The sequence below is a fragment of the Erythrolamprus reginae genome, chromosome Z (assembly GCF_031021105.1).
Source record: "Erythrolamprus reginae isolate rEryReg1 chromosome Z, rEryReg1.hap1, whole genome shotgun sequence".
In the NCBI taxonomy this organism is placed as follows: domain Eukaryota; kingdom Metazoa; phylum Chordata; class Lepidosauria; order Squamata; family Dipsadidae; genus Erythrolamprus; species Erythrolamprus reginae.
In genome coordinates, this window is record NC_091963.1 from 113,568,147 (window position 1) to 113,592,135 (window position 23,989).

Consider the following 23,989-nt stretch of genomic DNA (forward strand, 5'->3'; position numbering starts at 1 on the left):
CAGGGGAAACTAGTGCGACAAATCTTGAAAAAACTAGCCGCCAAATTATATGTGAAATGTGAGTTTCACAAGACTTCACTGGACTATTTGGAATACCATATCTCCAAGGATGGGATCAAAATGGGCCCAGAGAAGGTGAGAGCAGTACTCAATTGGCAGCCCCACGCTCTCACAAGCAATTGCAAAGCTTACTTGGGTTTGTGAACTTCTATAGGCAATTCATCCCAGAATTGCTGAAGTAGCTCTTCCACTAACAGAACTGCTAAAAAAGAGCTCGATGCCCACCAAGCCAAAATCAAACCAGCCAATTGACTGGACAACGAATTGCCAAAAGCCTTTGAAAGAGTGAAACAGCTCTTTGCCCAGGAACCGATCCTCCAGCACCCTGACATCGAACAACAATTTATCATTCGACCGGATGCTAGCGATGTGGCTGTGGCAGTGGTGTTGTTGCAAAAGAATGAAGAAGGCCAACTCATGCCAGGCACTTACATCTCCAAAAAATGACAGCGACCGAGAGGAGATGGCCCATCTGGGAGAAAGAAGCCTTTGCTGTTCATTGGGCGCTGCTAATCTGGAGGCAATTCCTAAAAGGGGCCATGATACTTTTCAAGGCATGGACAGAGGCCCTGAAGGCCCCTAGGAAATGTTCACCCAAGCAAGTGCGATGGGAGAAGTACTTTAGGTGGTTCAAATTTGAAATGAAGCACATCCCTGCAGGGAAGAACCTATTGGCTGACACATTGTCCAGGAAGCTGCAGTACAACAGTCAAAAAGAAGAGTTCCACTCTGTGATTCCCACCTCACCAGAAGAAGCAACAGGCATTTCCCACTTAAAGAGGGAACTGGTAGCCCTGTCCTCACCAGAGGCCAGACCCGAAGGTCAAGTGGCCGAGACCAGGGAAAGTGGACTGAGAAATTTAAGGCAGCTCTGCTTAGCGATTCCTGACTTAATGATAACAAGGTTATCCTACCCATGAGAGAAGGGTTGGCATGGAAGGGGTCCACGTTATACGTGTCTGCCAGCCTCTAATTACAAGTGCTCCAGCGGAGCCACAACGCCAAGTTAGGAGAACACTTTGGGTTTCTGAAAATGCTCCACCTGACACAGAGACAGTTTTGGTGGTCAAAAATGAAATCAGAGGTGTAGGACTATGCGATAAGCTGTGCTACCTGTGCCACCCGGATTCCTGCAGCAGGTGGCTAATTGCAATAAACCCTGGGAAGAGATCACAATGGATTTCATAGTGGAACTCCCAGAAAGCAAGAGCAATACTGTGATCTGGATGGTCATCAACTTGTTCTCCAAGCAAGTCCATTTTGTCATTTGTTCCAGATTGCCATCCGCCAGACACTTAGCAAAGTTGTTCATCAAGCACATCTACTGCTTGCATGGGGTGCCCAAGAGGATCATATCCAATAGATGCATACAATTCACCACCAAGCTTTGGAGAGAGTTCATACACATGAAAGAACTTAGCTCAGCTTTCCATCCGAGTACCAATGGTGTGATGAAACAAACCAACGTGATGGTAGAGCAGTACCTTCATCGTTATGGAGATTACCAACAAGATGACTGTATGGAGCTGCTATCATTTGCAGAAGTAGCATATAATAATGCCATTCACAGCAGCACTGGATTGACTCCTTTCCAAGTTACCAATGGCCAAAAGTTCATTGCTATGCCAGAACTACCCACAGAAGCCCCCACTTCCAGGTCCCTGGCTGAATTGATGGGAACATTAAAGAAATGATGGGAAGACACCAAGAGAGCACTGATCGATGCTGCCAAAGCCTACAAGAAGCAAGTTGACAAGCACCAATCATTCCAACCCACTTTCTGAGGGGGAGATAAAGTTTTCCTATCCACAAAATATAGAGAAATTGAAAATATATAAAATTGAGAATGCCCAGCAAAAAGCTAGGGCCAAAATTCTTAGGGCCCTTCCCAATAGTCAAAATAATAAACCCGGTCACCATACAGTTTGCATTGCCAAGAATATTGGGATAAATCCACCCAGTGTTGCAATACAGTTTATTAAGACCAGTGGCAAGATCTGAATTAAGACCACTAACCCTGCCACCAACTTCCTCCCTTGTAATGCAGGGGAAGGCATTTATGAGGTGAAAAAAATCAGACTCTGATTTTGAAACATGAAAACAATTCCATGAAAAATATCCAGATAAGACTAAGGGTCCCCGTGGGGGGAGGGAGGGATATTTAAACTGGTTAACCCCTTGTGATCTATTTCTCTCCACTGCAGGATTGGTTTTTTCTTGAGGGGAGGCCGCCTGTCAAGCCAGTGCAGAAGTTGGTAATAAATCAATGGCTTGCCACACTGTCTGTGGAAGGCAATCCCTGTGGAAGGGAACTTGTAAAGGGTGATTTCATGAGTGAGCAGATGCAACCACAAAGCATTCTTTCAAGAAGTTCAAAGCCATCATATGTTCACCACCCAGGCAGAAGCGGAAGAAGGAGTTGCCACGCTGGCACAATCTGAAGGGAATGTGACAGGTTTGTGGGTGGGGAACAAGGGATGTGAACTTTCAACTGAGTTTGAAACTTAGATTCAGGTTTCCCCGTATGGGTCCCAGCATGGCTCTGGCAATAAATTGGAACTTTGAGGAGTACTTTGACTCAGACTCTGATTTAGTTCAGATTTTACTAGAACCATGACAATATGCAGCCTCTGGTTGATTGTCTTGAAGAAAGCATTACACAAATACTGCTTTAGCAAATGCTTATTTTTGTCTGCTGTTTTGGTTTTTCCTTCTAAGATTTAATTTCTACCCTCTGTTCATATAAGTTTCTGCTCTGGGTGTGCTCTAACTTCTGTCATATAAAGCCCGATGGTCAGATGTTCAAAACTGCAGTAGATGTGTTTAACTCAGTGTTTCTCAATATTGGCAACTCTAAGATGTGCGCTCATCCAATTTCCAGAATTCCCAGCCAGCATGTTAGGAGTTGAAATCCACACATCTTAAAAGTAGCCCAGATTAAGAAACCGTGGCTTAATTGTTAAGTACAATTAAGTGTACTGATTATTCTGAATTTAGTCATAGATACACTAGCTAGGGAATTCTGGGAGTTAATGTCTACATACCTTGAAGTTGTCAAAGTTGAAAAACACTGAAACACGTATCTAGTGCAATTCTGAGCATCAGATCTGATATGAGAGAAATTAGAACATGATCAGAGAAGAAGTAGCATTTATATATTTCTTGCAGCCAAATCATATTGCTGGCTCATATCTGATTTAAAATCAACTGTTCCAAAGTCACTTTCACAGATGCTATCATTACCAAGCCACATATATTCCACACATAACTTGCACATCTGATTTTGTTTCCTCTGTAGATAATTCCATCTTTCACTTCTTTTTATTTTCAGCTTTTGATTCCAACCAATCAAGATATTTATTTTATTTCTGTCTTTTAGCATTCCTGCCATTTAGTATTTTATTCCTATAATTGGGAATTATATATATTCTATCCAATTTTGTATTACCTGCAGATATGATTAGCATACCCTCTACCCCTTCAACCAAGTCATTAAAAATATTGAAGAACAAAGAACTGATTACTGAATCTTGTGTCACTTAATTTGATAGCTCTCTCTCCGATTTGATGAGAAACCATTAATGAACCATTTTAAATACGATCTTTGAGTTAGCCATACATCTACTTAATTGTCATGTCATCCAGCAGACACTTAATTAGCTTGCTAAGCAGTACCATGTCTTGGGTATTTGTTTACTGTCGCTTGTTTATTGAAGTCAAGGTATTTTATGTCATCAGTATTCCCACAATCTACTAATGAAATTATCCAATCAAACAAATGAATTAACTGCCTGGCAAGATTTGTTCTTGACAATTCCATGCTGATCTAATTACAACATTGTTTTCAAGGTGCTTAAAGAATAAGCCTTTAATTATCTGATCTAGAATCTTCAGAGTATCAGTGTCTGACTAATTTATCTATAAGTTATTAAAGTTTTCTTTCTGTCATACTTGAAAACAGAGACAATTGCTACAGTGAGCTGGCACTTGTGACTGGTCACAGGTCCTCTAGGATTTTCAAAAGTAAAATCTAATAGTCTACCAGATCATCAGCTAATCAATAGCAGGCTAGAGTGCAATTTTTACAACACTATAATTTAACATATACTTAAAATATTTTTAAAATCCCGAATTATGTTTCTATCTGTTGCAAAATTCAATCTTTTCCCCAAATCCTTTTTTGCATTTTCTTGGTGAAAGACTTACTGTATTTTGGGGGGTATAAGATGCACTGGAGTATAAGATGCAATTTACTTTTGGTGGAGGAAAATAGAGGAAAAAATTTACCTACCAGGTATTCATCTGGCTAGCATCCTTAGTCTCTTCAGCTTCAGCACTTTGTTTTATTCCCTGGTTAGGGCTGAAAAAGACCTTTTCAGAGGGAGTAGGGATGAAAACAAGCCTGAAAAGATTTCTGGAAAGAAAAGATTTTTGCAGAGGGAATAGGTATTTTAAAAAATGCTGCAAGCCAGGAAGATCATTAGCACTGCGTTAGGGCTGAAAAAAGCCTTTTTCATAGGAAGTAGGAATGAAAACAAGCCTGCAAAGACTTAGGGCTGGGAAAAAACTTTTGGAGGGTGTAGGAAGCTGGGAAGATCCTTAGCACCTAGTTAGGGCTGGGGGGAAAAGCTTTGAAAAAGCTACATTTGGAGTATAAGACACACCCAAATTTTCAGCCACTTTTAGGGAGGAAAAGGGTGCATCTTATACTCTGAAAAATATGGTACTTTTTTTTTGTTGGATAAGACAAAAACAGTAGTAAAATAGTTATGTCCGTTCTTTGATAACATAGCTAGCATTTTTCGCTCATTCCTGGGCATTTGTCTATTGATTTATTTTGCTTTTCTTTTGAACAAACTTAACCGCATTTCATTATTAATAATGTTTTTCACTACCTTTAACTTAAAACTTTCCTGAAAAAAAGCTGGGCTATAGCTGCTTAATGAATTACCCCTCTTCCCATTTTCTATAGACTGATTTCCCTTCTTTTATATGAATTTGATGTTTGTAAATTTGCCATTATGTAACTAATCACTTTTTGCACATGAATTTGCTTAACATGAAAAATATCTTGTTGTCCAAGAATTTGCTTAAAATGAAAAAAAAACCCACCCCATTATGTTGTGTGATTCACATCAGTGAAATCAATTTGCACAAAAGATCTACAAATATGCCAAGACTTCTTTCTATCAAAATTGCTTGAGCATTTTTTTATTATTATTATTATTATTATTATTATTATTATTATTATTATTATTATTATTATTATTATTTATTGGATTTGTATGCCGCCCCTCTCCGGAGACTCGGGGCGGCTAACAGCAATAACAAGACAGTACTGTATATAATAATAATCCAATACTAAAAATAATTAAAAACCCATTACAGTATTATAAAAACCAAACATACATACAGACATACCATGCATAAAATTGTAACGGCCTAGGGGGAAAGAGAATCTCAGTTCCCCCATGCGTGGCGGCAGAGGTGGGTTTTAAATAGCTTACAAAAGGCAAGGAGGGTGGGGGCAATTCTAATCTCTGGGGGGAGTTGGTTCCAGAGGGCTGGGGCCGCCACAGAGAAGGCTCTTCCCCTGGGTCCTGCCAAGCGGCATTGTTTTCCTGCCAAACCCCTTGATGGTGATGATAACAACAACAACAAAGTTGGAAGGGATCTTGGAGGTCTTCTAGTCCAACCCCCTGCTTAGGCAGGAAACCCTACACTACTTCAGACAAATAGTTATACAACCTCTTCTTAAAAACTTCCAGTGTGGGAGCATTCACAACTTCTGGAGGCAAGCTGTTCCACTGATTAATTGTTCTGTCAGGAAATTTCTCCTTAGTTTTAAGTTGCTTCTCTCCTTATTCAGCTTCCACCCATTGCTTCTTGTTCTACCCTCAGATCCTTTGGAGAATAGGTTGACTCCCCCTTCTTTGTGGCAACCCCTGAGTTACTAGAAGACTGCTATCAATGTGTCCCCTGGTCCTTCTTTTCATTAAACTAGACATACCCAGTTCCTGCAACCATCCTTCATAGCTTTTAGCCTCCAATCCCCTAATCATCTTTGTTGCTGTTCTCTGCAATCTTCCCAGAGTCTCAACATCCTTTTTGCTTCGTGGTGACCAAAACTGAATGCAGTATTCCAAGTGTGGCCTTATTAAGTTTTCATTATGTGGATAACAATAATAAATAATGTGAATATAATTCATGATGCATTCTACCTTTGTCATAATAATCACGAACATTAGAAATATAGCTGCAAAAAATGCTTTCATTATATGAAGACCATGTCACAACGAAGGAAAAATGTAGTGTTTAAGAAAAGAGGTCTAAAATTTAGAAATGTATCAGTCAATGCATATAGGTTTATTTTATTATTTTATTAATCAGATTTCTATGCCACCTTTCCCCTGGGAAGGTTACAACATTCGAATCCATGACCCTCAACCCTTCATTTTCTATTGATCTTGCTTTAAGTAAGCTTTTCAAGGAATGTAACCCTTGCATAAAGAAAAGACAGTATGCTCTCTTTTTTGGTCAAAAGTTAAACAAATTCACATTTGGATTCTTAACTCTTAATGGATACCATCTGAGCTATAATGTGACTTCTTTGTTTCTGACAAAGTGCAGCATCTGAACTCGGCAATTCCAATTTATGACTTGATGTTCTCTGAGAATACAGCCATGGTAATTTATTAAGCAATCTCTGATTTAGTATGATTTTCAAGCTAGCCAATTCTTCAATCATATTTACTAAGCTACTAAAAAGAATCAGAATACCAAATACTAGCTGAACAGACAAGACCTTGCAGACAACCCTCAGTCTGTAAAAGACCTTAGAATACTCATATCAAATGATCTAAGTGCCAAAGCCCACTGCAACAACATTGCCAAAAAGCCTTCAAGAATTGTTAACCTAATCTTACATAGCTTCTCCTCCGCTAACATCACACTACTAACCAGAGCATACAAAACTTTCACCAGACCAATCCTTGAATACAGCTCATCTGTCTGGAACCAGATGAGCTGTATTCTCCGGGACCGCCTTCTGCCGCACGAATCCCAGCGACCGGTTAGGACCCACAGAGTTGGCCTTCTCTGGGTCCCGTCGACTAAACAATGTCATTTGGCGGGACCCAGGAGAAGAGCCTTCTCTGTGGCAGCTCCGACCCTCTGGAACCATCTCCTCCCAGATATCAGAGTTGCCCCCACCCTCCTTGCCTTTCGCAAGCTCCTTAAAACCCACCTCTGTCGTCAGGCATGGAGGAATTGAAATTTTTTCCCTTCCCCCTAAGCTTATAGAATTTATACATGGTATGCTTGTTTGTATGACTGGTTTTTTAAATTGGGGTTGTTTTGGGTTTTTTTTGTTTTTTTAGAATATTTTTTAATATTAGATTTGTTACATTGTTTTCTTTATTGTTGTTAGCCGCCCCCAGTCTTCGGAGAGAGGCGGCATACAAATCTAGATAGATAGATAGATAGATAGATAGATAGATAGATAGATAGATAGATAGATAGATAGATAGATAGATAACCTACACTACATTTCAAACATAAATACATTAGAGAGTATCTAGAGATACTTTACAAGAAGAGCCCTCCCCAATGTTCCCTCTAATTTTTTTTGGTGTGGGTGGAAAAGTATAATGTCTGAGTGGCACATTTTCATGCCTGGGCGTGCATCGGTTAGAAACCCGGTCATTAAGCAAATCTGGCTTGTCCGCCCCCCCCTCCCCCATTGTCTTTGCTTGTGAGATGGTCGTAAAAGGGAGTCATGTGACCTCAAGACACAGCAACGGTCATAAATATGAAACGGCGGCCAAGTTTTGATCACACGATCGTGGGGCTGCTGTGAAGATCATAAGTGTGAAAAAGGGGCATAAATCACTTTTTTCAGGGCCGTTGTGACTTTGAACGGTCAGTATATGAATGGTTGTAAGTCAAGGACAACCTGCCTTCTCCCCTAGATGTCTTCTGTGGAGCTTCAAAATGGATTCCTGATCTACTTCTAAAAGAGTGCACTAGTCAGACAGATAATCCTCGACTTCTGTTCTGACCCTAATGGAGGCCAACATTTCTATCTCCTGAGTAAGATGTTATTAAGTGAGTTCTGCCTCACTTTACTACCTTTCTTGCCACAGTCGTTAAGTGAATTAGTCGTTAAGCAGTTGCTTGTCAGAAGATCCCAAAAGATGTTCACATAATCCTGGAACATCATAACTACAGTACATTGTCAAGTATCCAAAGTTTGATCCAATAACCCCTTTATTTTTCTAACAAAGTCCTTCCTTCCTAAAAGGAAGAATAGAAAGAATAAAACGGAAAAGGGGATTAAGAGAGTATACAAAAAAGAAAAAAGAAAAGGGTTCAGTTCAAAGTTCTGTTCAGATTAAAGAAAATGGAGTTTGAGAAGGGTTGATTAAGATTGGAGTATTGTTTTGTTTGCTCTTTCTTAACTTTAATGATTTTTTCAGGAATCACTGATCTGTTTTAATAAAGTTAGAAGTATTGATTATAATAAGATATGTAGTAGGTGATACTGATTTGGATTAGTGCATAAAAGGAATTGAATTTAGAATTGTTGGGGAAATTAATGATTTTTAATTGATTGAAAAGAGAGAATATTTAGGTTTTTACCCCTTTTTTCTTTTCTCAAATTGACTCAAATTTAAGATTAATAATTAAGTAAGAAATGTAGATAAGTATTAATTGGCTAAATATTAGATGGGTTGAAATAATTTTTAAATTTGGGATTAGGTAAATGTGCTATTTAGATGGGGGGGAGAAGTCTGAAATTCGTATATGTTTATGTTTTGTTTTTAATTTTCTTTTGTTAACATCTGATTGGTTATACAAGGTTTTTCTTGGTTTACAGAAAAATGTATAAAGAAGGAAGCACATTGGCATAATGGTTAATAAGTTAGAAATATAATTGGTGTATTTTTTGGAGGAACATTAAGGAGGGAATTTAATTAAAAGAAAATGTATGTAACTGGATGTCAAAATTAGAAAAAAAAACCTTTTGCAACTCTTTTGATGATTGATATTAGTTACTAACAAAATACCGCATTTTATTCATGGAAAATTAGATGACACACTGTATTGTTTGAATGTATGTTGAGAGGGGAAAAAATTATCCCCCCCCCCAAAAAGTCCTTCCTGCCTCTGTCCCTCCATTCATTTCATTCTTCCTCCCTCCCTTCCTTCCTTATTCCCTCCATTTCTCCTTCCTTCCTTCCCTCACTCCTTCCTTCCTCTCCACTTCTCTTTCCCTCCCTATCTTCCCTTTTTCTTTCTTTCTCTCTCTCTTTTCCCTCTCTCTCATTCTCTCCCTCCAGGTCTCTCTCATTTCTGTGTACCTATCCCCCCCTTCTCTCTCTCATTTGTTTCTCCTCCCTTTTTGCTCTCATTTCTCTCACCTTCATTTCTGTTTTTTTATCTCTTTCCTCTCCCTTTTTCTTTCTCTTGTCGTAATCCAGAAGCCAGGGCTGCAAGACCCGGAGGGAGGTGTGGGAAGAGGCAGGCTCTCTTCCGGTAGGCAGGCTCTTTGCGATGGCAGCAGCAGAGCCCGCTTCCCCGGCAGGCAAAGAGCTGTTTTCTTCGGGGAGGGGCCATGTCCCTCTGGGTGGGGGAGGCTGGGCGCGAGATTTTAAAAGAAAGGCGGAGGGAGGGCGGGACAAGAGCTCCGGTTTGGGCAGCACCATCACCCAAGCAACAGGAATGACCGCCCCTTTTCCCCCACAGGATACACACATACATACACTCCTGTGGTGCTGCCCAAACCGGAGCTCTTGCCTCGCCCTCCCTCCGCCTTTCTCTTTAAAGCTCATGGCAGAGCGCTCAGCTTTTTTTCCCCCACCCCCCAGCACATGGCGGGGCGCAGAAGTTCGCCATGAGGCAGAGAGCCCACGATGGTTTCTCCCCGGCCAATAGCTTGGGAGGAGCAGATCAGCTGTTGGGCCTGGTGTTTGGTTTTTGCTTGCGCGGCCGCGCACCCTTACACGCTAGGGGGAACATTGCCCTCCACTCCTCTACTCCCAAAAGAATATCTTATGCAATCAGACTTGAAATCCTAGACTTAGAAAGCTTAGAACTATGTTGTCTTTGCATAGCTCATAAAATCATCTGCTACAATGTCCTTCCTGTCAACAACTATTCCAGTTTCAACCACAAGACACTAACATACAACAGATACAAACTCAAAGTAAACCAAAACTTTACCCTTAGGTTATCTACTGTTGACTTCATCCAATTCCTAAGAGGTTAGTAAGGGGCGTGCATAAGTGCATCAGTGGGCCTACTGTCCCTATCCTAGTACCCATCTCATGTACATAAACAGCATGATATCTATGTATACTACCAATACATATTTGAGAAAATTAAATGGATGGATGGATGGATTTATTTATTTACTTACTTACTTACTTACTTACTTACTTACTTACTTACTTATTACATTTGTATGCCGCCCCTCTCCGTAGACTCGGGGCGGCTCACAACATATAATAAAACAATTCACAACAAATCCAATAAATTAAAAAAATTTTAAAAACCCATTATTAAACCAGACATACACACAGACATACCATACATAAATTGTATAGGCCCGGGGAGGGGGGAATACCTCAATTCCCCCATGCCTGATGGCAGAGGTGACTTTTAAGGAGTTTACAGAAGGCAAGGAGGGTGGGGGCAGTTCTAATCTCCAGGGGGAGCTGGTTCCAGAGAGTCAGGGCTGCCACAGAGAAGGCTCTTCCCCTGGGACCCGCCAGACGACATTGTTTAGTCGACGGGACCCGGAGAAGGTCAACTCTGTGGGACCTAATCGGTCGCTGGGATTCGTGCGGCAGAAGGCGGTCCCGGAGATATTCTGGTCCGATGCCATGAAGGGATTTATAGTTCATAACCAACACTTTGAATTGTGACCGGAAACTGATCGGCAACCAATGCAGACTGCGGAGTGTTGGTGTAACATGGGCATACCTAGGGAAGCCCATGATTGCTCTCGCAGCTGAATTCTGCATGATCTGAAGTTTCTGAACACTTTTCAAAGGTAGCCCCATGTAGAGAGCATTACAGTAGTCGAATCTCGAGGTGATGAGGGCATGAGTGACTGTGAGCAGTGAGTCCCGGTCCAAATAGGGCCGCAACTGGTGCACCAGGCGAACCTGGGCAAACGTCCCCCTCACCACAGCTGAAAGATGGTTGAATGAATGGTTACTCCAGTTCTTTAGTTCTATTTACTGGGAAAGTACTGAAGCATAACTTCCTCTCCTAGATTTTCTTCAATGACGAAAGATATGAAGACTTCATCCAAACATTTGTAATCCTTTTAATAATCTTTGATTAATTCCCCAAGTTAACCAAGGCTTCCTTAGCCAGTTTTCCCCCTTTCTCATGAAATCAAATAATTTTCAGCGCATTTATTATTTATTACATTTCTAGACTGACTCTTAACAAGTTACAATTGTTACGATTGTTATATTTTGCTGTGAGCCGCCCCGAGTCCGCGGAGAGGGGCGGCATACAAATCTAAATAATAAATAAATAAATAAATAAATAAATAAATAAATAAAGCAACAACAAGCAAACATTTTTTTAATAACATAAGTTAAATAATAACTATTAGCATCCAGTTCTACTGTTAATAATTATGACATAACATTTTCATTAAGGCAATTTAACATCATAAAAGTAATACAGTGGAACCCCGACATAAGAGCTGCTCTACTTAAGAGCAACTCGAGATAAGAGCTGGGAGGGGAGAGATATTTTTGTTCTACTTACAAGCCCAAATTCGAGATACAAGCGCCAAGGAGCTGTCTCCTGAAGCCAAACGCTAACTTCCGCGTTCGGCTTCAGGAGACAGCTGCGAAGCGGCGCGCGTGTTTTAAAAGGTTGCAGCCTGCCTGGGGGGCTCGGGGGGGGGCTTGCAGCTTTCTTTCTTGCTCTTTTTCTTTCTCTCTTTTACCTTCCCTTCCTCTATTTCTTCTTTTCTTTCTCCTTCCCACCTTCTTCCCTCCCTCCCTCCCTTCACTCATTCCTCTCTTACTCTCCCCTTTCATAAGTTTCCTTGCTTCCTTCCTCTGTTCCTGTCCCTTCCCCCTTTCTTTCTTTCTTTCTTTCTTTCTTTCTTTCTTTCTCTTTTTCTTTCTCTCTTTTACCTTCCCTTCCTCTATTTCTTCTTTTCTTTCTCCTTCCCACCTTCTTCCCTCCCTCCCTTCACTCATTCCTCTCTTACTCTCCCCTTTCATAAGTTTCCTTGCTTCCTTCTTCTGTTCCTGTCCCTTCCCTCTTTCCTTCCTTCCTTCCCACCCTCCGTCCATTCATTCACCCATTCCTCTCTTGATCGCTTAAAGCCGGTCCCTGGTGCAAAAAGGGTTGGGGACCTCTGTCCTACAGGATTGGGTGGCAGAGAAGTTGAACATATGTAAATTTAAAAGTTTAAGAAAGTTTACAAGTTAAGTGAAAGAAACTTCATTATTCATTTATATGTACATGTACATTTCTTCATTAAAAACATGTCTTTCTGCATAATTTAGACTAACTTTGTGAGTTTTTTGAGGGCTGGAACCAATTAAAATTATTTACATTAATTCCTATGGGGAAAAGTCGTTCGAGATAAGAGCTGCTCGACTTAAGAGCCCAGGTCCGGAACGAATTAAACTCGTATCTCGAGGTACCACTGTACATAAATTATAGAGAATTCATCATTGACATTGTATGTTATGTAGAAAAGAATGGGTAGGAAAGGAAGAAATGTTCAAACCATGAAAGTTAATCATTCTTTTCTTAGGGTTCATTATGTTTGCTTTCATGTAACAGAAAATACTGAATTCATCCAATCTAGAGTGAGATCTTATAGGGGAAAAGATTATTTAATTATAATGAAGCTGTAGTCTCTAAAAGTACCTTATCTTAAATCTACTCAATAAAATTATTCAGTGTGCCTTATCTTGACTTTTCCTTAATAGAACATCTAAAATTATCTCTAGCTTTTGGTAACATAAACTTCAATTAAATCTGACGAGGTTCAAAGAATAAGAGTTTGATTTTATGTTTCTAGAAATGGAAAGTCAATTCATTCAATGATTTTATGTTCTCAGAAGTGGAAGGTCAATTATTATTCATTCATCTTCATCCCAGTAGCTGGGTACTGTTGTTAAAGAATTCAGTATCTACTCACCATATGAATTAACTTATTCTGACTCTTTGCATTCAATTCTCATTGCTGAGAATTCTGGGAATTAAAGTCTTCACTGCCCATCCAGAAAACATAGATTGGAAAAGATAGTAATATAATAATAGTCCGTGTACTTCCCAAAATAAATTAGCGAGTTTTATAGTGACAGTACTTGCTTTCAAACAATATTTGCTCTATAAAAGGAGTTAAGTGTACCTCTCTCCTAAATTCATATAAAAGTTCTTCAATGATAATTATGATAATGCAACCACTGAAAGAATTATTTAAACTAAACAATGCCTTTGTAACTTTCCATCTAGCTCTTGCTGAACAGTTGTCACTATTAGTCCTTTCATTTATTTAAATTAAACAATAATTTAAACAATAATTTAAATTAAACTTAATCTCATTCTAAACTAGAGCTTTATGTTTAAATATGTAATATTTCAACTTGTCATGCTTTATTATTTATATTTGATAGTGCTTAAGAATTGCCAAGCAAACATATTTGCATATAATAACTATTCTTCACACAATGCAGATTGTGCCAGCTTTTGAGACTTGGATTTGTTTCAGATGTTTAGATGTCAACTGTGTCTTTAAAATTTTTAGCCTATCTTTGGTTGGTTTGCCTAGTGCTGCTGATTCAATGCAATCAGAACTAAGTATGATCTTACACACATACATATTTTACAGATAGTTAAACTGTGTTCTACATTCAACAGACCTTGAAAGCTTTCTAGGAATCTGAAGTAGTGCAGAATACTGATGCCAATATGTTGATTGGGAAAGATTGAAATCTTAAGGTGCTTTTACTCTAGCAGATATATTAAAATAATGTTCACCTTGACTTTGACTTCTGGTGGTTCATATAGTCACTTTCAAGCCATTTTCCTGGCATGGTTGCTGACTAATGGTTCCCATCAAAGTAATAATCAGAGTCAAACAGTGAAAAGTAATACTGTTACTTTTGGAATTTTAAGTTATGTAGCTTAAGTATCTGAAAAATTCTGATTATAAGATTTTTTTTCTGTGAAAAGATACCTAGCATTTACAATCACTATGTCTGCATTTGAGAAATACTTAATGGCAAGATTTTAAAAATGGTTAAAAGAAGAATTACCCATTTTGTTTCAAACTCACTGCTCCTAAAATTTCTTATCCTTTCTAATTGCAAATATTTATTTTTCAAAAGGATGCTGCCATCTTTGCTGATTCTTGATTTTGGCTAATTTTTTTTCCTATTGTAACTTTAAGTTTGGTGGTTTCAATAAATTATTCACTTTTTATGTTTGCACCTATATTTTGAAACTCATTTTAACTGATTCAGTTTGGGGTAAAATAGTCTACAAATTATTATATAAACAAAATAAAACTATAAACATCAAAAGAAAACAATGTTGATATTCATGTAATAAAAATAACCACATTTTCATAAATACTGACAATATATTTTATTGGAAGAGAATTTCCTTGTAACTTATTTCTAATATTTCATATCACACACATAGGATAGGTTTATTACAATCAGATTGAAAAGGATTTGTGAGGATACCACTTTCCAATCTTAACAACTTTTGGATGCATGAATTTCAACTCTTCTAATTTTCCAGGCAGCCTGACCAATATTGCAAACATTCTAAGTTTAAATCTACATATTTGGGGCTGAAATATAGCCTTGAGCAGTTATTAGGATAGTAGTGACAATTGTTCACCAACAGCTAGATGGAAAGTTACATATTCCTCCTCATGTTTTAATCTGAATGAAATCTGTTGAGAATTTAATTCTAAACCATTACAAATAGTCAAAGAAAACAAAGAATTGTCTCTTGGAGATTATTCTGCTAAACAACAAATGCAATTCACATATATGGCATAAAAGAAACTTAGCTTTAAACCCATCAATAGATATATATGATTTGGTTAGGTTTCAAATATATTGAATCCTGATCCTACTCCTCTCAAATATCAGCATTGCTTTTAAATCAATACAAATAGTATTATGATATATTTAAGAATTATTTAATAGAATGTTAATTAAATAAAAGTTTAGATGCATAAAACAGCATTAAAATTTCTATAAATTCCAGCAAATTATTTCACATCCAAAATCTGTAGAAATTTTAAAAATTGAAAAGCGCTTTATGATTTTAATTGCTTCCACAAAGTCTTTCCAATAGTTTGCAAATGTTCTGTTGTTTATTTAGAAGGTAAAATGTGTACCAAAAGTTTTCCCAGATTTTGGCCATGGGGTGGGTGTTATAAAACCTGTAATCCAACACAGTCAGTGGGGAAAACTGTTTTAGATTTTGGTTTCCTCTCTGTTTTTAAAAGTACATGGTTTGAAATAAGCATCACATGTCAGAGAAATAGCCACTGTGTACCTTTACAATGTTGGTAGGGGGGCGGGGGGGAGAGCAACAAATAAGTTCCACTCATGGCTTTAAGAATGAAGTGGCTGCAAAACTGGTTGAGCAAAAGAATCTAGCAGGGCAGTGGAAAGGAACTAATTTAAATATCTCTCTTTTTAAAATTTGGATGCATTGCCTCCTTTTAGAGGACAATAAAACTAATATTTGGGGTGGGAAAGGGAAATTAATATTGTAACATTCAAGCAAACTACCCTCATAGAAATGAAGTGCTTCTTTACTATTATCACTACCTCCTGTGAAATTATAGATCTAGAAACTGAAAATAAATTGCAAGCATGTGAGGCACTAAGGGTTGCCTACATATTTCTCATTAGAACTCATTCTGGTGTTAGTTGTGATATTAATTCCAAAGGGTGACTTCAAATCCTTTTGGCAATTGTTTTTATCTATTGATGGTTTGCAAAACTGCTGTCCTAGTTAGCACTTAAGATGACCTCTAGGCGGCACTCTCTCAAAATAAATTAATGATTTTTTAAAAGATAGGTTAAAACATTTAATGTTTAAGATTAAATATAAAATTCAATTTTTAAATTTTTTTCCCACTTCTGGGCATTTTCATAAATTAAGCTTTTTTTTAAGTTAGACTCTAAATCTGCCTACAAAGAATTATAACCTATTAGGTTTAATATGTCTATTTTATAAATAAATCCTGTAACTATTACTGCCTAAAATAATAAACCACTACTTGATTTCAGGAATAATCCTTAAACTCAGTACAACTACAAGGAAGATAATGTTTTCAGGAAAAAAATGCTGATTTTAAAAGAGGCAATTCTGGCTGTGTATAGTCATTGCACATTTAGGTTTAGGAGAATAGAAGCTCACATAATTTTACATGGCTTTCTCTTGTGATTCCTTAGAGCCTCTTTTATAAAGAATTGTAATAGGTCTTCCTTTAATGCAAAAAATTACTGTTAAAATATGTTGCAACAGAAGAATGCAGTTATTATTAAATATCATAGAGAAAGTATTAGATTCAACTTCAAGGGAAATTTAGGTTATCAATAACTGTTTGATCTTTTTTCCACTCCTAGATAAATAAAGGAAAGAATTCTGAATGGTTATTTTCACAAATAGAAGCTGCCTAGTGTGTGATCTATTCATCAGACAAGAAATCTTTTCTGGTTAAGATCAAAGTTCTGTATATTTAATAGTAGTAGCTAATGAATTTCACGAGGCAAGTCAAAAGTAAGTTGAAGAGTATTTATTATTTTTGAATGTTTTTTTTTGTTTATGACCCCCTTTGAAGCTATAGTCCCAGAACGAAAAATCAATGCAGTATTACTAAAAAGTAAAGTCAACTGCACAGCAGGAAGGAACTTGCTTCTAAATGAATAAATACAGTATGGGGTTTTGTAAGTATTCACTCTTCTATGCAAGAGGAAACTTTATTTAACTCAATAGGGTTTATATTTGAAGACTCATGTACTGGTGAAGCTGTATTATACCAATCCTAAATGGGCACACCTTTAAAGGAAGGATAAGGACCAAACCCTATTCAATTTAATTTGAATTAACAAAAGGAGAAGATATATTTATCTAAAATAAAGAAGATGGAGAAGTGCAAAATTGGCTGCAAAGATAAAGATCAGGATAACAAATGCTCAGCACTGCTTGTAGCACGAAGGGGGTATACAGTATTAACCAAAAGTAAATTCTTTAAGGTGTTAGGATGCTCAAAGAAGAATACACTAATGTGTCCATGAAGTTACCAGGAGGCAAACCTGTCTCAAAGGAGACTTTATCTTTAGGGAGATTAATTACAATAAGTGAGTCTTGCTTCCAAATAAATATTCATCCAAGATCTCAATCTTTTCTTGCAGGACCAGAACCTGATTACTAAATTGCCTTCTGAACAAAAAACAACAACACGTAGCTATAAAGCTACTGTGCATCTGGATGGATGGTGAGAAATTAAGAGATAGTTAGACAAACTAGCTTTGCATCTCTGAAAACTAGGAAGATAACTCCAGAAATCACTTAAAATCCATGCATATTTACTTATTTTTTAAAGCAAATACAGATTATATATATTTATCAAAAACGTATCTTGATTATCATGAGTCCAACACTATTTTGCCAGCTGTTAAAACTGTTCAAACAGAACTTTGCTGATCCATTCAATAGCACTGCATTCAACACGTCATTTTAAAGTGAAAGAAATTATGCTCCATTCAAGGTTCATGGTAGTTTGTTTTAATGGTAGTTTGTTTGTTTTTTAAAGTATCCGATCAAATTGCTTTCTGCATATGCTTTGGAAGCTACTGATTCAAGCAATTAAGTCTTTCTTTAATTAGCAAGCATGAGGCTGTTGGTTATTTTGCAGCAAAATGGTTAAGGGCAAAACCTTCTCTTAAAAAAAACCAACATAATTTTAACAGCAGGTAGAAAATAAGCAACATTGTTCCTTTGAATGTTTCTTCCATCACCATAAATTGCTAGAATGTTTTTGAGCAACTCATTCGAAGAAGTCAATGCTGTCTCCATCTGTACAGCATTTTAAACTTTCCTAAATTGGATTTCTCCCCTTCTCCCTTACAGGATGGCTGAGTCACACATCGCTTGGAGGAGCCATAATGGAGGAACTTATTTCCAGTTTAGATCCAGAGAGGCTTGTTTTGGAGAAGACTAATTTTTAGCTAACTGATATAACCATATTGAATTCCAAGGTTATTTCAGGTTTGTTAATGTTTGGAGAAGAACTAGCGAGTAGAGAATTTTTTTAGCCAAAGGTATAAATTATGTCTACGGGGAAGGAAACTTATAGTCCCAGCTATATTCCTTTAGCTCCGAGGTTTCTATGCATATTCTGAATAGTCAGAGCTAACATAAACCTCAATGGGGTAAACAGTAACAAAAAACTACTTTATTTTGCCAGCAATTTCAAAAATTTTGGATGTTCAGTCAAGAGAATAGATCAGGATAATTAAAAACATTCTTTTAAACCTGAGGATAATGGAAGATTTCTAAGAAAACATTTAATTGATTTCATCTCTAAATAAATAAGGAAGGATACATTAAAATATGTTTTCTACTGTAATCTACAACACCCATTTTTTTCTTTAAATCCAGTTCAGCTCTACAGCAGTCTGAAGTTCAGGTTGAAATCCAACTTGATATAATCAGCCCAATTGCAGTATTGAACTGGCTTTTTAAAATAAAAACAATATTTCCATACCCTTAAGTGTCTTTTTATCAATTATCAATCTTAACATGTTTATAATATGCTGTTTCCATAATTTTCCTTTTCTTTTTAGGAGAGAGATTTTTGAGACCAAAGGACAAAAACCAAAATCCAAAGTAAAACAAACAGATCACAGATATGAATATACAAGAAACCCCCTTTATTTACAGGTATCTTATACTTTACTTGTACTCATTTTGGGAAGGGAAGGTGATAGGGAAAAGCCCATCTTGCAGCCTCGTCCCAATGTTTATCTCGAACTGAATCCTATTTCATTCTCAGGATTTACTTCTTAAGTGAATGGGATTAGGACATGCAATCTGCACCTTAGAAACCAGTTCCATCACAATTACTTTCTCCTCTCTAGTCTCCCTCACTGAATGTTTTTCTCTTTCTACTTTATTTCACAAAAGACTTAATTTCTGGATTCCAGTAAGCAAAAACTTTTTGCAATAATTGGGAAAGTAATTATTCCCGATTAGTCAAATTTCCGATTATACTCAGAATCCAGAGAGTCGCAGAACCTAGCAGTTGTATCAAAATGTAAAGTAAGCTCAGCCCGAACTTATACAGATTTCCTTAGAAATGGAAATTAAGAATGTTATTTTGTGCTTATACCTGAATAATGCCCTACTGATATTTTGAAGGACCTTAAAGGTCTGCCTCTTCACTCTTTTTGGAGAAAATGATTGGTACCCCCTTCCTTTCTCTTTCCCTCTGAGTTTATATTCCTTGTCATTGTTGTTCTTTTGCATTGTTTCAGTTTTGTCAATTTTGAATTGTTCTTTGCTTTTAAATATTTTTAAAAATTGTCAAACACCAAGAGTCACTGAAAGCCAGGCAGTATAAAAATTATTATTATGGTTATATTGTCCATCTCAGCCGGGATGTTTAGGCTAAATTTGGCATTTTTGTCTGCCTAGTGACTCCTTCCCAAGGACTGGGAATAGGCAAATTTTGTTGTTTGATGGTGTTAAAGATATTGTCATAGGATACAAGCTATTTCAAAATAAAGCAATCTTTGGTAATCATGATTATTAATTTGAGCAGAGCGTATTTACTGCTTTTATGTAAACTCTTTTTGCGTGCATGTGTGTGTGTTTGAATTTAAAAAAAAATCACAATTTCTAATAAATTTTCTCAACATATTGCACCCCCCTTATTGCACAAAAAATAAGTTCTGAATGCCCTTCAAAATTCCCAGCTCTAGATTCTAGTTTTACATTAATTCTGCTCAGGGAGCGGGACAAATAGTTCCTTTTCAAGTCAACAGCAATTAGAAATTCTCTTTGATTTTGAACTGCACTATTGCAACCGGCCTCCTAAAGCTTGGGCCTTGGGCAATGGTTGTTTTTCAAGTCCATTGCCTGAAGTTTGATTAGGGCTTGGGTAAGGAAGAATGATTTTCTTAGGATTGCTCAGCTGTCCATTTGATCTCATTTCAAATCACCACAGGGATGAAAGATTCTTGCCTAACTAAAGCACACTTAACTACTACTATTGTATGATTTGTAAAAGTGGACATTAACATTTTAATTAAAAAGCTCTTTACAATTATTTGCAATAGCCAGGGTTTCTATTTTAAAAAAAATCTTCAGTTGACTATATAACATAGAAAGTAAGGGGCAGTAACATATTGTTAAGAAGTTTAAAGATACTTGAGTTGCTTCTTCCAAGTGGATAAGATGTTATTATTAAACAATAACTAAACCAGGTCAGCTAAATAACACATTCACTGGAACAACTGGCCAATGTTGGTAAGGGTAGATGGTGTTTTGTCTTAGCATATACTGCAAACTGAATCCATTTCAATTGTGTATGGCTCAATGTATCAAGAAAAGCCAAAAATTGGGTTGCAATCACCTGCAATATTGTTTGAATGCAATCCTAATGAATGGCAAGGAAAACATCTTTAGAAATAACATACCAGATTCTTTTTTTAAAAAACAGAATCCGGACTAGGAGAGGATGGGCATCAAAGGAGTTTTCTTGAAGGCATAGATTTTCAAGGCCAAAGGTATTTTGCCCTCTGAATTTTTATCAAGTTTGCTTTTTTTATGGTTGGTACCCTTTGTAGTTTTCTTTGTACCCATTACAGGTCTCACTTTTGCATCTATTCTGGAATGCAGAGAGGGGGTTTCCGGCCTTGAAATCAAATACCGGGAATTCATAATTATCATCAAGATGGATCTCTTCAATTCTGCATGTCTAACTGAAATTTCCCCTTCACTCCCAATATTTTCCAGTTTCCGCATCTCATTTTTATTGCATGCTTATAAAATAATATCTTTATATCAATATGGTCCTCAGCTGCCTTAAATGTAACTTTCTGCCCAGCTGTTTCCCTGGAGATCCGGAGGGGGTGGGGTAGCAGTTGACCATCCTCCTTGCTCTTACCCCACTTGTCAGAATCAGAAAGCCAATGTCATATCCTCTTTAATTTTCTTAATTAATTTTCTTTAATTTTAATTTACTCGCTTTTACAATTTTAACCTCACAGCTCCAGTTTTGGTGATTATGCTCTGTCAAGTTTTGCACCCTGAGAGTCAAAACACACACTTTTTTTAAAATCCTGAAACAATTATTTTGAAGGTTATCCTCCCCCCCCCCCTTGTTGCTTTTGCAGAATGCCACCTCCTCTTCCCCTTCTTATCCCAGCTGAAATTGACCCACCTGGTGAAGTTTCATCCAGCGTAGAGAACTCTAAGGAGGATGTTTGCAAGCCATCTTTCTTGTCTGCTTCCTCTTCCTCCTCATCCCCTTCTTCTCTTTTGCTTTCTACAGGTCCATCACCAGGTTTCAGCCCGACGGACACCTTGCAATTTTTTCCATCTGCAAAGTATGAAGGAGAGGATGGGAAGCTACTTCGGGATAAGTTTCCATCGGCAGATGATGGTGGTGCTTGGCTAGAAACCTGTTTCGGACAGGTAGCTAAAGGAAGTTTCGGAAGGGAAATGGGTCGGGCAGTTGACTTCGGGGTTCGGATAAAGAGAACCGGCTCTTTCCTCTCCAGCTCAAGGAGAGAATCTTCTCCCTGACAACTTGGAGAAAATTTATCTGCCTCTACTTCCGAGCAGGAGGAATCCTGGTCTTTGCGTCCGGGACCGTAGAGACAAGGAGAGCCGCTTTTTTGTGAGAAAAAGTCATGATGAGGAGAACTTCGCCAACCGGGATGGTGGAAAGGGAGAGGAAGGCACCCAAGTCCGGACGAGGGGTGACTCATGCCTCTTTACCCATTGAACCCCCGTCTCAACCCTCGGTAGGGCGAATCCTCTCCAAACAGAGGGTGGCGTGTGCCTAGCCCCAAAGCCCAGCTATTGGCTTCGACAGGTCGCAGAGGGCTAAATCCTGGAGGGGTTGCACCCAAAAGGATAGGTGCCCACGTGTGCGCGCCTGCGAGAGGAAGAGCCTCTTTCAAAGGGAAAGGCCTCCAGCAGGGCGCTTATCTGTTGGAAAATGCGCCGGGCTCCCAGCCACTTCCGGCGGGCTAACCAATCCTAGATGGACTTGGCTTTTACGGACATCCCCCGGTGTCAATTTTAATGGCAAACTTTACTGCTTTGCGAAAGGATTCATCTTTTCTTTTAGGAAGAAAGGAAGAAAGCAGAGACGGGGTGGGGTGGGGGGCACTCGCGGCAGACGTCTGCTGCAATTCATCCCCGTCGCGCCACTCCTCCCGCCGCCCGTCCACTTACTTACCCGACATGTAATCTAAAGGAGGTGCCAATTGCGCAGCCCTGTCTGAGGCCCAAACATTTTGATAGGCACTTGACCCGGCCTTATCTGCCGCGCTGCATTCCTGGTCTGCACGTCTGCGCCTTTCGTGAACCTCACTTCTGCAAGGCTTAGAAGGTCGGCGGCGACGCGTATTGCTGGAGACAGGGCCAACGTGAGGCCTAGAATTGGAAGACTAGACTACATACCAATGGCTGTAAACAACAACACTGAATGCGTATATTCTACCGGTGGTAATAGCCTTGAATGCCGACCTGTCATCCATTTCTCTCAGGACCACCACCATCAAGTTTAAGTTTAGGTGGTGTTTTTTTAAAAACAAAACAAATGCGCATTGCTTTTTTAAAATTAAAAAAAAAACGCGTTGTGGTAATGTTCTGAGAGAAGACACATCATGGTGGAACATTTTAAATGGGCAAACAAGCCAATTTATTCCATTCCTCCTTTGTCCAGATTATCTATTCCTCCTCAGCAACTGGAAAGCAGGATGTGCAATAGGAAGGGTTTTGAAGCAATTGTACAATGATTAAATGTAAATAATTGCATTTAACAACCAAATGTGTAAATGTGCACATCTATAATTGCATGTGTTCTTGTATTTTGAAAAAAAAGACAGGGAGGTCAAGCTTGTGCTTGAAGAGATGCCAAAAAGACCATTTCTCAACTGGAGAATACAGCTTCCACTGATTTCTGTCTAATATTCTTCCTATACCAAATCACATATTGTTTTTGCTATGTAGAAATAAATCAGTTAATTCATACATGTGGTTCTTCAGAGAGTTATACAATTGGTATTAGCCAATTGTATAGAAAGATTAAGTTTGTAACTGTTTAATTCAGGCTGTACTCTGGTCTGTGGTTTGTCTTAAAAACCTCCCATTGGATCACTGCCATTGCATTCTCTTTTTCTTATTTGCTCTCCAAAAAGGTTTCTGTAACCGGAATGTGATGTAGACAAAAAAGAATGGAAGTAAAAGTAGCAGGTTAATCTGGAATGTCTGAAGCACGTGTTAAACAACTTTCTAAACATGGGCAAGTCTGAGAGCCATCTACTTACTTATTCATTGCATTCAATGATTTACAAGCCTATAAACTGACCCATCAATTAAATATATGTGTGCACCTTCCAAAAACTACATGAAGGACATGGTTCTATTGAGAATAATTTCCCATTAAAATAATTGGATCCAGATGAAAAGGGAGACTCATTCTCTCCTTATCTTTTCTCCATTTAATATTAACCTCCTTCCTACACTTAGCAGGAAAATAATTCCAACTGAGCAAAGTAGGACTTATTTCCAAGGAAAGTGAGATGTGATCTTGGTTGTGTGCTTAGAAAAACTCCCATTCCTAATGGTTTGTTTTAATCTTTTAGGTTTAGGTTTAGGTTTA

The 23,989-nt window shown here is 38.1% G+C and overlaps 1 protein-coding gene and 1 long non-coding RNA gene across 2 annotated transcripts in view; one reads left to right on the forward strand and one right to left on the reverse strand.

Annotated features, from left to right (window-relative positions):
- LOC139175999 (uncharacterized) overlaps window positions 1-22,423 on the reverse strand; it is a 37,637-nt gene extending 15,214 nt beyond the window's left edge. The window contains exon 1 of the mRNA XM_070767477.1: window positions 21,536-22,423. Coding sequence (XP_070623578.1) covers window positions 21,536-22,085 — 550 coding nt within the window. The 5' untranslated portion in view covers window positions 22,086-22,423. The remainder of the gene's footprint in view (window positions 1-21,535) is intronic.
- Window positions 16,701-23,446, forward strand: LOC139176001 (uncharacterized). The gene is made up of 6 exons (XR_011560595.1): window positions 16,701-16,866; window positions 17,502-17,584; window positions 18,220-18,357; window positions 18,936-19,032; window positions 20,813-20,879; window positions 21,647-23,446. It is a non-coding gene; the product is annotated as an uncharacterized lncRNA (long non-coding RNA).
- The last annotated feature ends 543 nt before the right edge of the window (window positions 23,447-23,989 follow it).